The sequence below is a fragment of the Nilaparvata lugens genome, chromosome 6 (assembly GCF_014356525.2).
Source record: "Nilaparvata lugens isolate BPH chromosome 6, ASM1435652v1, whole genome shotgun sequence".
NCBI lineage: Eukaryota > Metazoa > Arthropoda > Insecta > Hemiptera > Delphacidae > Nilaparvata > Nilaparvata lugens.
This window is the reverse complement of record NC_052509.1, coordinates 44,096,208-44,110,827: the sequence shown is the minus strand read 5'-3', so window position 1 is coordinate 44,110,827 and position 14,620 is coordinate 44,096,208. Positions and strand designations below refer to the sequence as shown.

Below are 14,620 nucleotides of genomic sequence, written 5' to 3'. Positions count from 1 at the left end.
TTTAAAACCAATCGGTTGTGCATTACATTCACCTACTAGAAACAAATCATCATAAACTTGTTATATCATAATCTTGTATATTATACATATTAGAGACATATAGAAAGATTAAAGCTTAAAATCACACTGATCACAGAAATGCAATTTTTCGAATTCGATTAGCAGATCATGCAGTTTTATTAACGTACATATAATATTATTTCATCACTGTTGTTATTTAATAATTAATGTTCAATGTAGAAATGCCTCTCTGTGAAATTGCTTCTAGCTTCTTTGTGATGTTGCATAGAATTTATTATAATTAGATGTTTCAGAAGATTTGAAGTATGATGTATGCATCTGGATCTGATGTAAATATTATAAGATGTATGAAAAATGTGTATTCAGTTTTATGTCATGAATATTTGATAACTATATCTTACTCGTACGTATGTCCTGAATAAATTTTACGGAATGAGCTTTTTTATATTTGTTTCTTATTTTCTGTACTGTCGGATTAGTCTATCTGAAAGGTAACTACTGGCACTAGTAAATCTGATCTATCTAAGAACAAGCAGGAACATATAAAAATGACCATGGTTCCCCTAATAAAGCATCATTCCTTTTATTCGTTACAAATAACTGTGTTTTTCTCAAATTCCTCTTCATGATGAAGCTCGAAAATTTAATTGAAAACTGGAAATAATGTATGTGCTTTAGCTTTGAGCTAAGAAAACATTTTAATCTGTTACATTATGAACTATTGAATCCTTTTCTTATTATTCTGTTGGCTGCACAGCCAAAATCCAATTTAATTGTCTGCAACTGTTTGAATGGAATACAGTAAATGTTGATGTTTGAGTGGGCGGCTTAGTATTTGAAATTTATCTAAATTAATAATATTTTATGAAAACAATGATAATACATTCTTTGATCCTTGAAAATACAGGACGAAATTCATACTGTTAGTGCTTGAAAGGGACGCACAGGGAAAGAAAGATGTATCACAAAAGCTCTCTGAGAAAAGGAAAGATGCTTATATAAGGGACAACAACGAATACCAATATCACTCACCTCCTAAAACATGAATATGATGAATATGATGGGACCCCAGGACACAGAAATAAACACAAATGTATTAGTAAACAGAAGCAGTTCCTATAAAAGCCTGAAATCTTTAACCAAACCATATTTACAACTCCTGCAGGTTATGTGTGATTTAATTATTACAAAATTCGTATTATTGGAAGGAATCAGATTTTTCTCTTTTGTTTTTTAATTCATTCATCGTTAAAAAAATTAATCAGTGATGAGGAGGTTAAAATCACACATAATCTGCTGTTGGAGAAGAGGAAACTGAAGAAGTTATGGTATAAATTCTTTGCAATAGAACAATTTTCATATTCAAAAAAATTTCGAAGTATAATTATTGGAAAAGGAAGAAACTCCATACTTCCCGAAAAAAACTTGTTAATTGAGTGTTTTATTAAGATATAATAGAGATAACTGCCACAAATTTATTTCATTATAATCAGTTTCCTCATTTATTACACCATGAGTTTAACAGCAATCATATTATAATAGAAGCATTTATCGAAATTTTTGAAATAATTACAACAGGTATGCTTTTTATCTCCAAATAAATTGACATGGAATTATTCAACTTTGAAGGACTTTGAGGATTTTTGTTCGCATACCATATCAATCAGTCTTATAATAATTTTCTGTTGATTTGAATTTGGATTTCACTAACTGAATGAATCAGAATTAATCTGTCATACTATAATTGATCACAAGATTTTGTTTTTTTCATCTTAGAACAATATTTTCAAGTATCGATGATGAAGATGGATTGGAATAGAACCAAATAAAACATGATATAGGCCTCGATCTTCCTGGAAGTTTTCCTTAAATGTAATTATTCGTTCAAAAAATAAGTTGAGGACACGATTATAAGAGAATGGAAATATTTTTTGAAGCTAACTTGAAAAATTATGCAGTGCATTAGGATTAGATTGAGATTCATCTGACATTGATAGAAACTATAAAAAATGCCAAGAACTCTCGACACAAATTATAGAAGTTAAATATAAAAACAAAGCTCATCACATCAAATAAAAGATGAAGATCTGATTCAGAGCTTGTCTATATAAATCAAACATGGTTGGAAATAATATTGTAACTCAGAATACATTTTGAATAGAGCGCTGTCACCGATAATATTCAATAAATATCTCAACATATATTTTTAACAACATATTTTGTGTTGGACGCATAATATGGCATGCTATTATTGTTGCTATTAAAGCAAAAGCTGTGTTCAATACATGAAGCAAAGCACAGTATCCCAATTATGAGCATAGAATTAGCTTAGTTAAATATGATTTAGCAATAAATTTATTCATTATTTGTAATACACATACCCTATAGTGATAACATAAATTAACAAAGCATGCAAATATTAATTCCTTGATTAGAATAGAGTCAATAATTATTACATACAAATTATTATTAAAGAACAGTATTTCCAACAGTTATTTGTATGACAATTAATTTAAGATAATAATTATATTTAGTTAATGTATATAATTAATTATATTTAAGAAAATGGAATATATTTGAAGACATATATTATTATGACTGACATTGTGAGTAATTGGATAGCATGAATATATTCGTCAGTTATATCTCTGCTGGTAAAGACGAACAATTTAAAATACAATATGCAAACGCATGAAAGAGATCATTAGCAACATACAATAAGGGAAAGCGGCTTAAATATCAGCAGCATTATCATATAGAAAAGCGTAACAAAAAATAGTAAAAAAAACAAGAATAGGGATTTGAACTTAAAGGTGGTAAACTGAAAGGAAATTTTGAGGTGGTCTCATATTCTTTGAGAGCCCGAATTCTGTGTAGCAATCAAACTCATTGAAAATAAAATAGAATAGTTTTGTCATACAAGTAGTAATTACAATAATATGAAGATATCAGTTGCGGTCGTCTGGTTTCCGATAAATATTAAACGTAAAGTATAATCTCTGCGTTTCTCCCAAAGATGTAATATAATACACCAATTATATTACTCTTTTTAGATTGAAAATGAACAATTAAAGCCACTAGATGCCATAAGTTTGACATCAGATTTCACCAAGCCACATATTATTATCATTACTGGAATTTTGATGCATACCTTAGTGATGAGATCTTTAGCTCGAGACTCGAAGAGGTGTTCCAATTTCTGAGTGTCAATCGTTACTGGACTCAGTTCGTCCCAAATCAGTTCTCTAGAGTTCATTTTGGTTATCACAAGAGGATCTTCTCTTACTTCCTGAAATATATAACAATATCTTCTTCTTGAATGTGAAGCATTTTTTCAAATACACCAGAACAATGCAAATTATTATAATATTTGATTAATAAGAAAAATTTGATTGCAGAAATGGAGCTTAAGAAAGTTCATTTTTACACATTATCAGAGGAATCCTTTAGAAAAATTGAATTAAGATCCTCAAAAAATTATTTAAAAATGTGTCTATGGATGCATGTTGAATTATAATCAATCAAGATCCTTACTAATGATTGAATAATTTATTCTTCAATCGGTCATTCACCAAAGCTTGTTACAATTATTGTTAGACACCATCAAAATTTCTAGTAAAATCACCTATTTAGTTGAGAGAAGAGATGACAATAACAAAAAAATCAATCTCTATTCAATTCAGTTCAAGTTTACAAGAGATTGATAATTATTGTGTACCAACAAAAACAATTTTCTCAATATTTAAATAAATATCTGAGATAACTATAAATTTATAGATGTGCAACAACCAGAACTCGTTTCTTAATATCTTGTTTTTGACAGTATCAGGTCTTCTGATTTGATATGGAAATATATTATGATAATAGCACCTTCACTACTACACAGGTAAACACTAATTCTCACACAGTAGCAGAGGAATTCTTGGTACAATTAATTCAGGTTTCCAATAAAACAATAAACTATTGAAAAATGTGTTTATAAAAGAATGATGAATAATTACAGTATTATCAATGAAATATCAAGAATTATTTAACGAAAATAGTTTGTGAATTAAACGAAAATTTGAGATCAATAATCTATTGAAAAATATGTCTATAAACGCATGTTGAATTATTCATTATCAATTGATAAAATTTGAGAACAATTTGCAATTCCTCATTAATTTCCATCTGTATTATCAGTCACCTTCTGTATTATCAAGTATATCAACATCTGTATTAACAAGTCACCTTCCAGAACAGCTTGACAGTCTTCTTCTGCTTTCTGATGGGCGAGGTGAGACGTGGCGGGGCGGGGACAGGGGCGAGGGAGCAGGGGGGTCCAGGGGGCACCTGGGGAGCGGGAGGGGGCATGATGCCACAGAGCGGAGGGGGCGGAGGAGGGATGCCGTTGGAGCAGCGGGTGGGAGCCAGGACGTCACGGTCCTCGTCGCTGGCCAGGTCTCGGAAGTCGAGGTCACAGAGGGAGAGCTCGCGGGTCGTGCTGGCCAGCAGCTCCTCCCAGTGCAGCTCGGTCTCCGACTTCTTCACTTCGGCAGCTCGGGTCACCGCTGGCGTCTCCGTCGTCGGACTCTTCAGCATGTCGCCTCGCGACTGAGATTTGGCAAGTGCCAGTCCTGAAGTACAACATAGGGTACAAAATGTACTGAAAAACTCTATTATTATACTCCGTACAAAATTACTTTTGATTTGGAAGGAACTGCGCAGCATAGAAGGCATACAGCGGTAGGGATAAAACGGCGGCAATGTTCTGAACCGGCCAGCGTTCTCTCATTTCTAGTGAGTATTCAAGCGCTCATGTTAAACTTTCTCTCTGAAAGCATTGAGCCGCCGACTGAGTCTAATCGACAAACTGGCAACTGCGCTTCTACCTATGACTCTATTTATCACTGTAACAGGCTGATCTCCTTCCATTTCTCTGTGCCGCATATTCCTCCAAGTTTAAAGTAATTTTGTACGGAGTATAGATCGATTGGTGACAATCTGATTGCTTGGTTTGAATATTATAACATGGATAAAAGATAGCACAAGAAGATATCCAATGGTGTATGTTCCAATGTTCAATGTTTTCAAGCCGATAGTCATAGTAGTTTGTTTCGTGAAGCTATGTGACGCTGGTAGTCTCTCATACTGTGCCGTTCCTACACTCTCACTCGGCTAAAACAGCAATAATAGACTGCAGTCGACAGTAATCGGCTTGAGTTGACAAAAATCGGCTTGGAATTTGGAACATAAACGACCTGCACCATAGGATATCCTCTTATGCCGCTTCATTCATTTTCTCATTATGATCGTAACCACCCCAGATTTCTTATAATAGTTTGTATGTTTATAATTAACTTATACTCTATATTCATAGAAAAGCTGTGGAATTTTTGTTTTATAGTAATAAATTGTTGATATTTAACAAGTTTGCTTGGTTTGGAATGTTGTCCAAATTGAAATGAGAACAGTTCTGGGCATAAGCCTATTGAGACATTACAAAATTTAAAATTGTACGATATGAGATAAATAAATAACCAGTTACACATTTCAATCGACATCTATCAAAGAAAGTAAAAAAATATATATATATGAATTGGTCATGGGAGAAACACTATATTCACTGATTATGAGTAATATAAATGAATAGCAAACGGATAGCTAATAAATCGCTCCATTATAAATGTAAAGGGTATTTGATCAGAATTCAAGTAAAGTCAAAAGCAATCCTCGAATAAAAATTTAAGAGCACCAATACGGTAACAAAAATGTTAAATGATCTATGTGAAGTATAGTGACACTTAGCAGACGCATACACTCTCAATTACAGACTAGTAATTATAATAGTAATTATACATAGTAATTATACTAGTAATTATACATACATTATAACAGACTAGTACTCAAACAGAGGTTGCAATGTGTTTAATAATCGTTAATACATAGACTGGACAAATGAGAGACTCTTATTAAGGATGGAGACTCTTGAAAAACAATTTAAAAAAGTAATGTTTTTAGTAATTGTTAATAGACGGACAAATGAGAGACTGTTAAGGAGACTCTTAAAAAACAAAGTTTGAAATTCATTGAAAATGATAGAAAATAGAACCATGAATTACAATGGTATATTGTAATGGGAACTGGATGTTCTATCTGAGAATGGAAGAGTTAATTGATTACTGTGCATGGATAATGGATAGCATTAGCCAATAATAGATTGGACGTTTGCTGACCTTCTTTGGCTTTGGAAATGAGACCCTTCATGTTGGAGGCATCAGTTCCGTTGAGTGTTGATGCCAGCCTCTGACTAAGATCCTTGACAGTGTTATCACGACGCAGCGGCGATGTAGTCGAATCGCCATTGCACACTGGGTGCTCCTCCGAGTCCCCGTTCTGAGTTGCGTGGCTGCCATTCTGCTGCACACTGCCACCTGGCCAAATTCAACAAAAATCTCATTCAAACTGATAATTAAAGGATCAAGTTTAATACATTTTTTTATTCATAACAATCAAATTGGTTTTTATTAATAGGATATCCATTATTTTAATTTTATCTGCTTGTGTTCCGGCAGATAGTGTAGGATGATGCCCTGGAAAGATTAGATGATCATCTTATAAGGAATCATAATTTTTTTATAACGATTATGTTTTTTTTATTCTGTATTTAATGGGAGAAATATATTATTTATTATATCATGATACTCGATTTAATACAGATCTATTGGTATTACTACAAAATCAATTCAAAACCACTCTATTCACTTCAAGAATGGCATGATTTGAGTATGGAGAGCCTTTATTTTTTATGATTCATTTCACAGTTTAATTGTATTCATAGGCTATATCTATTTATGTATCATTTATGTATAGAACTAACTTTTTGTTGAAGCTTATTGTGATGTGCGTTCCGACTCCATATTGACTTCTGTGAAACGCTTTATTTTGTATTTGTCTGTGTGACTATTGTATGTTCTATGTTTCCTGATGACTATGTCTATTGCATTATGTGTTTAATGTCAATAAACAATTCTATTCTATTCTAATTATTCATGAGTTGTATAATAAAATGCATGAGTAGTCGAATTGGTGCATGGAGGTGCACTTGAAGAAAAGTCTTCCAAATATATTTTTATAATGTTTTCTTCTCTATAAATCAAGAAGAATGTAGGGGAAAAATACATGTGAATAAATTAGATACTTTACAACTGTTTTTATAAACTTCGATCGTTGGTTTAATTGATAATTTATCATTGATCTCTGGTCATTAATAATTGATCTTTGGTATGAGTAGGCCCAGGGTTGCCCACAGCATGTTTTGATGTCGCAAGTTGCGACATGAGGCTGAATTTTGGGGAATTTTGGAAAAAACTAGGGAAAATGGGGGGGATTTTTCAATATACAGTTTTTAAGTACATAGATGGATACCAAATTTTGAGGGTGATTTTGCGACATGGACCATTGGGGGGATGGGCACCCCTGAGTAGGCCTACTCATTTTCAATGTAAACCTACAAGTTGAATGACATAATAAATTCAATAATATCGTTCTCTACGGGATTTTAAAAGAATTTTAATATTGCTCAATCTAATGGGAATTGTGTTTTATAAATACATTTAAAAGTGACTTTGAAAATGAAATTATTTAATTACGGACTTACGAATTGATTATTATTATGAAATCCATAGATATTTCTATGTTTGACTGATCTAAGTTTAGATACCAACAATCCTCATCACATCTGATCAAATGAAACAAAACGTTTAATTTTGTTCAATAGAGCAAGCTGAATACTTTGAAAATCTTATATCCTATTGTTTTTTGTATTCAACTTGTATTTTTAAAAATCAAATTATACTTTGAATTTTTTACATTGTTATTATTACATTATATTTATCTTCACAGATAAATGTAGTAGTATTTGCCATTTACTGTTAACTGGTTATGAATAAGTAGACTAGGACTGAGAGATCGGTATCTAGGCCTGATTTTCTCAGTAACCAACCAACTCATTTTCTACGCAGAGCGTCAGGATTCAATGAAATGACCAATAAAATAGATGGATGAATTCAATGGAAAGTACCATCTTCGCTGCCTGACTGATCAGTTATCTACCAAATCATTTCCTACGCACGGTGGAATGACCAATGAGAAAATAGATGAATAAATTGAAAGGAAAGTACCATCTTCACTGCCTGACTGATCAGTGGAGCTGACGGACACCCTGAGACTCGCCTCCCGCTGCTCCTTGATAAAACTCCTCTGCCTCTCCGCTCTCTCTCTCCTCCTCCTCAGAGCAGGCGTCACACCGACGTCTCTCTCTGACAAATTATTATTAAAAGTTAGTCAATCACACAAAGTTAGCCACAGTATTAAAATCATTAAAACAAGCACATGTATTTCAGTTTTTTATCTATAAGACGAAATTAGTTAGTTACTCGGTAAATTATTTACTAAAATTTTATTTACCAAATTTAATAATAAACTGTTATAACATTATAAGATCATTAGAATAAGCATAGCTACTCATCTATAACAAAATTATGACAAAAAAGTTATAAGCTTACAATAAATTAAGTTGATGAGAGTTTTTGAAAAGCAGAAACTTTATTGAAAGGCTTGAATTTGAGGATCTAATTCTCCAACCATCAACTTGAGCCCCAACCTATATACCAAAATATTTTTTTATAAATATTTAGTACTATACTTAGCCTAATCTTTGCATTCTCTCAGTTGTCCATTATTTTATTCTACTCTCCTTTTCTTACAATTTTGTCTTTCAGTCTCTGAGTCTCTCTGAATGTTCCACCATGAAAATGTTGTCATCAGCATACATACTGTTAAATATTTCTGCTTTTGTATATTATATTATTATACAAAAAAATCAGCTTTTTATGTATTTTTACAGTGCAGGTGAATCATATTAAACTGTAAGCCTTATCATTTATCTACTTTGTAAAGCAATTAGGAATATGCATACAGGAGCCATTCATGAAGTAGCATCAAACTTGGGAAAGACACATAATACATTTTGAAGAACAAAATACTCAAATTTAATTACTCGAAGAATGAAACTTAAATAAAATATGGAATGAATTGATGATAAATAAGATTCAATTGCAATAGGTTCTTAACAAATTAATTAAACATAATTCATAGTTCAAGTTGTAAAGATGTCTTAAATGGATAGTTCAGATATATGAACAGGAATAATACATATTCAAGTATTTCCCAAATTCTTAACCTAATATGTGTGACTATGAGGAAAATTGATAGTGACAGTGAAGATCTGAAGATAATTTATAAGGGTTCAATAACTAACTACCTCGCAATGTGATATTATATGCTAAGTTCTGATCTTCTGAAAATGTTTTGGGTGGAAAAACGAGAAACCCCTATGTGTTATTTTTTTGTTGAGATGTGTTAATCATTTGATGGTTACAAAATATGTTTGATAATGAAGATGATGCGGTGTTATGTGAATTATTTACATTGTTATGTGTTATGAAAATAACAAATTGTTATGTGTCATGTCAATAGAAATTTCAAAGGTCATAATATTATTATGCTTCTCCGAGTATTTACTCCAGTTTATTTTATCAAGCGAATTTCATTGTCCACTGGAACAATGGACAATTTGTTTCAAATTAACAAGATACTATTAAATAAAATCATATTTTCCAGTGAAACTACTTGAAACTTAATTGGGAATTACCTACTAGATTAAGACTTTCTGAGAAATTTACGAATGTGGATTGTGAGCTTACCATTATGATAATCGTCGTTTGTTTTGTCTGGTTCAACCTGGAGCCTGCTGAGGTTCAAAGTGAGAGCGGATGGAGAAGTTCCTGTTGAATGTCTTCTAGATTTACGACGCTCAACATAAGGCAGTGTTGCTGTCAAGCATTTCCGATTTCTTAACGTTTTTCTATAACAAGGAACAATAGAAAACAATGAATTTCATTTTCACCTCTAAAACTACAATAAAACATAGGGCCTACACGAAAAAAGATGAATTTGCCGATGGAGATTATCAATAGATAAATTTAATGAAGCATTGATGAAATGGATTTCTATGGGGCGAAATGAAACATTGAGCGTTCAGCGCCACATTTGATATTCTGAATTATGATTAACATCTATTTCCACGTGATTTACTCAATAATCATTGAATGGCGACATAAAAGTGGCTGATATTAAGTCAGTTCAGTTTATCTGACTGATTCTGGAAAAATTTCTGCCAACAGATTTTTTAAATGGAGTTTGAAACTGTTCTAGCTCGGCAAAACGTTTCTAGACGGTTCTTCGTGGCCTATATGAGTCATATTCAAAATTTTAGAAAATGAAGGGGAATAATACCACACAGAAAACTAAAATTATGATTGCAAAAGTTTTACAAATTACAATTAAGTCATAAAGATATAATGTGCAATTCAACATTTGCATCATATTATTATTCTTATAAACGGTTATCAATCCCAGTTTATTGCAACTAAATTTAATGATAGGACTCGGATATCTTCATGATGAAACTTTCTTAATGAGTTGTGAATAGCAATAATTCGTTATGGATCAATCAATAACCTACGATTCGAAGAATCCATTCATTTAATTCAGAATCAATTTCGACTCTAGGAATAACTCAAGAGAGATTGATAAGTTCTCATCCAAATTGAAGATTACTGAATAAGACAATATAAAAAGTGCTGAAGAGATGTGTTTATGATTCTGATTTCATCAAAATTGAATTGGGTAGATTTATTTTATTGGAGTAAGGTCATGTATGATGGGAACTTGTAAAAATAAATCTATGAGAAAAAGTTCGGACAAAAATCATATTTTTATTACTTAAGAAGAGAAATTAACCTACAGAATTCAAGTTTTTTTATTACAATTCGCTATATATGATAGGAAAAATGTATTTGAAACCAGAAGATATCAAGTATGGAACAGAATAATTCTGCTATATCAATATTAAGGGAGCTTGATGATAAACTTTCACAACGAAGATGAAATAATTGGCCTAATATAGAGCACGAGTTGAGGGAGATTCCAAACTCCCAAACAGAAATTTTATAGAATGATTCTGAAATAATTGGATAAAATCATTCCAGAACTTTTACAACAGCAACAATCTAGTACTTAAATACTTTCGAATTAGCTTTACTGTAACCTGCATTTTCAGTTAAAAAAAGAAACAGAGACATTCAAACTAACCTGAGTTTCAAAAACTGTGCTGTTTTTGCAACAATCCTTGTATGTCTAGCCAATTCCTTGTCCATTTCATCTGCATATTCTTCATTTAATTTAAACATTGTAATAGAAGTTTCCACTTGCTATATGAAACGTCAATAAATAACATGAATTGCTTAATTTATATAAACTGTTCAACCGTACCGACGAATATGTTAAAAAATCGAAAAACACAGTTTAAGAATTAATCCCGTACTACTTGAGGCATTTAAAGTGAATTTTACCGTGTTACGATAATACTAAACAACAATAATACATTATCATGAAAGACAGTGTTGTTATGGTGTAATCGTATTGAGTTCAAATACAGCATTAATAAATTATTTATCCAAAGACTATTGAAAAAGTAATCGCCAATTTCAATTGAATTGAGTAATATTTTATCATCTTTGGCCAATTAAATACCAGATAATTGCTTTGAAATTCAATCAAGGTTTGATTTATCTGAGCTTTGTACTTTCACTTTAATGATGACAGTGTGATGATTGAAAATTTATTAGAAAAAATATTTTGCGAATAACAAGGTTTGTTCAACAACTGAATGGCAATTGAGCTGTCAGCAAAGTTTATACTAGTGAAAGAATCAATTATCATGTCGCATTATTATTTATGGTGATACCATAACCTATGAACTATGACATAATCTATAAACCATCAAATTTCAATCGCAAGGAAACAGTACGGTATAAACATTTAGATCATTGCAATAATGTTAAATTGTCGTCACGAATTACACACGTTGCTGAAAAATAATTTCATATGTGGAAGGAATCGTAACAGGAAGACCCCCCTTTGCTGTTTGCAAAAACATATAAAACTGAGTACTCAGTGCTGAGATTCAATGAATAAGCACACCGTAAAAATATAAGAAAAACCATGAGATAAGAGAAATATGATTTATTTGCCTATGACAGGTTCAATAATATCAATTTATTTATTGTGTTTTTGAATGTGAATAATTAGCCTTATTGTGTGCACTTACAAGCACAGATAAAAGATTAAACTATATGAAAGATTAATCCAATATCATGTACTATCATTCTACTCAACTGGTACTATTGAGAGTTCTCTATATTTTGTTCCAATTTCCACACACATATTTCCTGGGTTCTAATAACTGATATCAATGGAAACAAAATTGAAATATTGAAGTAATTAATTGATAATTTACCTTATTGCTTCATCCAGTTGTTTGAGTGGAGTTCCTTTATCCTCGCCATCTTCATGCTGTAGAACAGCTTCATAAATCTGAAATTGTCTAAGCAGGTCGAGATCGGTTCCCTGTTTGGACATGTATCTGAAAAATGAATTATCATAAATTAACAAAGAAATATGAAATCAGTATACTTAAAAGAGAATGAACTCTTCAAATAACATGATATAAAGGAATGAGTTAATAGTGTATGGAATTGAATTTTCCTTTAAATTAATGAAGTTAAAATATTAATTCGTTTTTGAACTATTTTTGACGACATTATAGTCAAGTTTTTGGATAAAAGTTATTGAAAACTTGACTGTAGTGACATCAAAAATAGTTCGGAACAAATTCTTAACTAGCTGTTTGTTATGGAAAGTGAAATAGATTCGGTAAGTACCGGTATTGAAATATTATCTACTAGAAGGTAACCCGTGTCTTTGTAATTTTGTTATTCTCAATGTATTAAACTGAATTTTGTTAACTTCTCAATGTATTGAACTGAATTTTGTTTTTAATTTTTTGTGAATTTGGCAATAAATTTGATTTGATTTTAAAACAAAAGCAAGAAATGATTTTCTAATATCAAGATGTAGCCTATCCAGAGGAGGTTGTATAGAGGATAGATGATACCCGTATATCTAATTTTATACAAACTGTTCATTCTTGTTCAAAATAATCAGTTATATTCTATTCGTCAAGAGAATTAAAAATTTTCAATTATTTCAAAGCAATAAATTTTCATAATCGAGATTGAACATTTTGTTGATAAATTATATGATTTAGTGTGTTGGTCATGCGTTAATAAAGAAGTAATAAAAACTAATCAATCTATGAGATCTATTATATCAGAGAGCATAAGAATGTTGTACTTGTGGAGGCAAGCAATGTTGATAGAAACCTTCACACGCGTCATGGTATGCACTTCAATAATTGGGGCAAGAGGTGGCTAGCAGAAGATTTGCAGAGCAATCGAGGATGATGACACAGCGTCTGAGTGTGTTGAAAAGCTTATTTCTCTAACTGATGACTTCTCTTCATCTCGGACGGTAAATGAGGGTTCTAAGGATAAAACAGATGATGCCTCTGTGCGGCTCACCAGTGGACCTGCTTGGAGATTTACTCTATTCTGTGACTGTGCCAGAGTATAAATCTCCTGATTCTCCAGCGTTGCTGTTGGACCGCGAGATTTTGAGCCAAGATGTCGGAGTTGGGCCGCAGGCTATACCAATCTCTCCTGCATTACTTCCGGGAAACGAGCTTCTCACAGTGGAATCTCCTCATACCTAGGAGCGGGCAACACTCAGGTTTCGGCAGTGAAGGTGGAGAATGGACAGTCTAATCAAACACTGGTGATTTCACACATTAACATACAATCTATAACAAATAAACTCAACTCTTTGGAGGTGTTTAATCATAACACTTCATGTGATATACTTTGTGTTTATGAACATTGGTGAACTCAGGATGAGATAGATTTGTATAAGCCTGCTGATTTTGCCGTAGCAGCTAGTTTTTATAGGTCTACTCCCTACGGAGGCTCAGCTATCTATGTTAGAGAGTCTTTCATGAATCCTCTCACTGTACTAAATATTAACTCCTTCTGTGAGCCCAAACAATTTAAGGCAGTTATGATAGCCTTACATACAATCAAATTGATAGTAGTTTCTGTTTATCGGTGCCCTGATACATCAATTGGGGTCTTCACAGATAAGCTAAATACTGCAAATATAAGATTGTAATTGCCGGAGACATTAACATTGATCCTAGAGGTAAGGGCTCACAAACATTAGATTTTCTCAACACATTGAAGTGTTATGTCTGTTTTTGTATCAACTCACTTCCCACAAGATTAGATTCATGTCTAGATAACTTCATTTCAAACCTCCACCCTACAGAGTATGGATATATATTTGAAGTGTATATAGTGTTGAATGATAACAGTATAAACAAGTTAATACGTTGTTTGAATGAAGTTGATTGGCAACAATCTGTACAGAATGTAAATTTAGCATTCAATAATTTTATGCAGGTTGTGTCTGATAATTCAAAAGATGTTGTCCTCTTAAAAATAGAAAATCAGTCTCAATAGAAATGGTCTAAAAAAATAGCAGCGCAAAGAACAGATACACTCCTCAGTTGAACATAACATTAGAAGACTATTAGATTTTA

The 14,620-nt window shown here is 32.1% G+C and overlaps 1 protein-coding gene across 3 annotated transcripts in view; it reads right to left on the bottom strand.

The window, feature by feature from the left end:
- LOC111051967 (serine-rich adhesin for platelets) overlaps positions 1-14,620 on the bottom strand; it is a 152,165-nt gene that overhangs the window by 2,474 nt on the left and 135,071 nt on the right. For 2 of the 3 annotated variants that reach the window (XM_039430865.1, XM_039430866.1), the window contains 6 exons: positions 12,425-12,550; positions 9,768-9,928; positions 8,184-8,321; positions 6,237-6,434; positions 4,252-4,637; positions 3,172-3,310 (listed from right to left, as the gene is read on the bottom strand). In XM_039430865.1, the coding sequence (XP_039286799.1) occupies positions 3,172-3,310; positions 4,252-4,637; positions 6,237-6,434; positions 8,184-8,321; positions 9,768-9,928; positions 12,425-12,550 (1,148 nt within the window). The remainder of the gene's footprint in view (positions 1-3,171; positions 3,311-4,251; positions 4,638-6,236; positions 6,435-8,183; positions 8,322-9,767; positions 9,929-12,424; positions 12,551-14,620) is intronic. The other variant, XM_039430864.1, reaches the window with a different exon arrangement.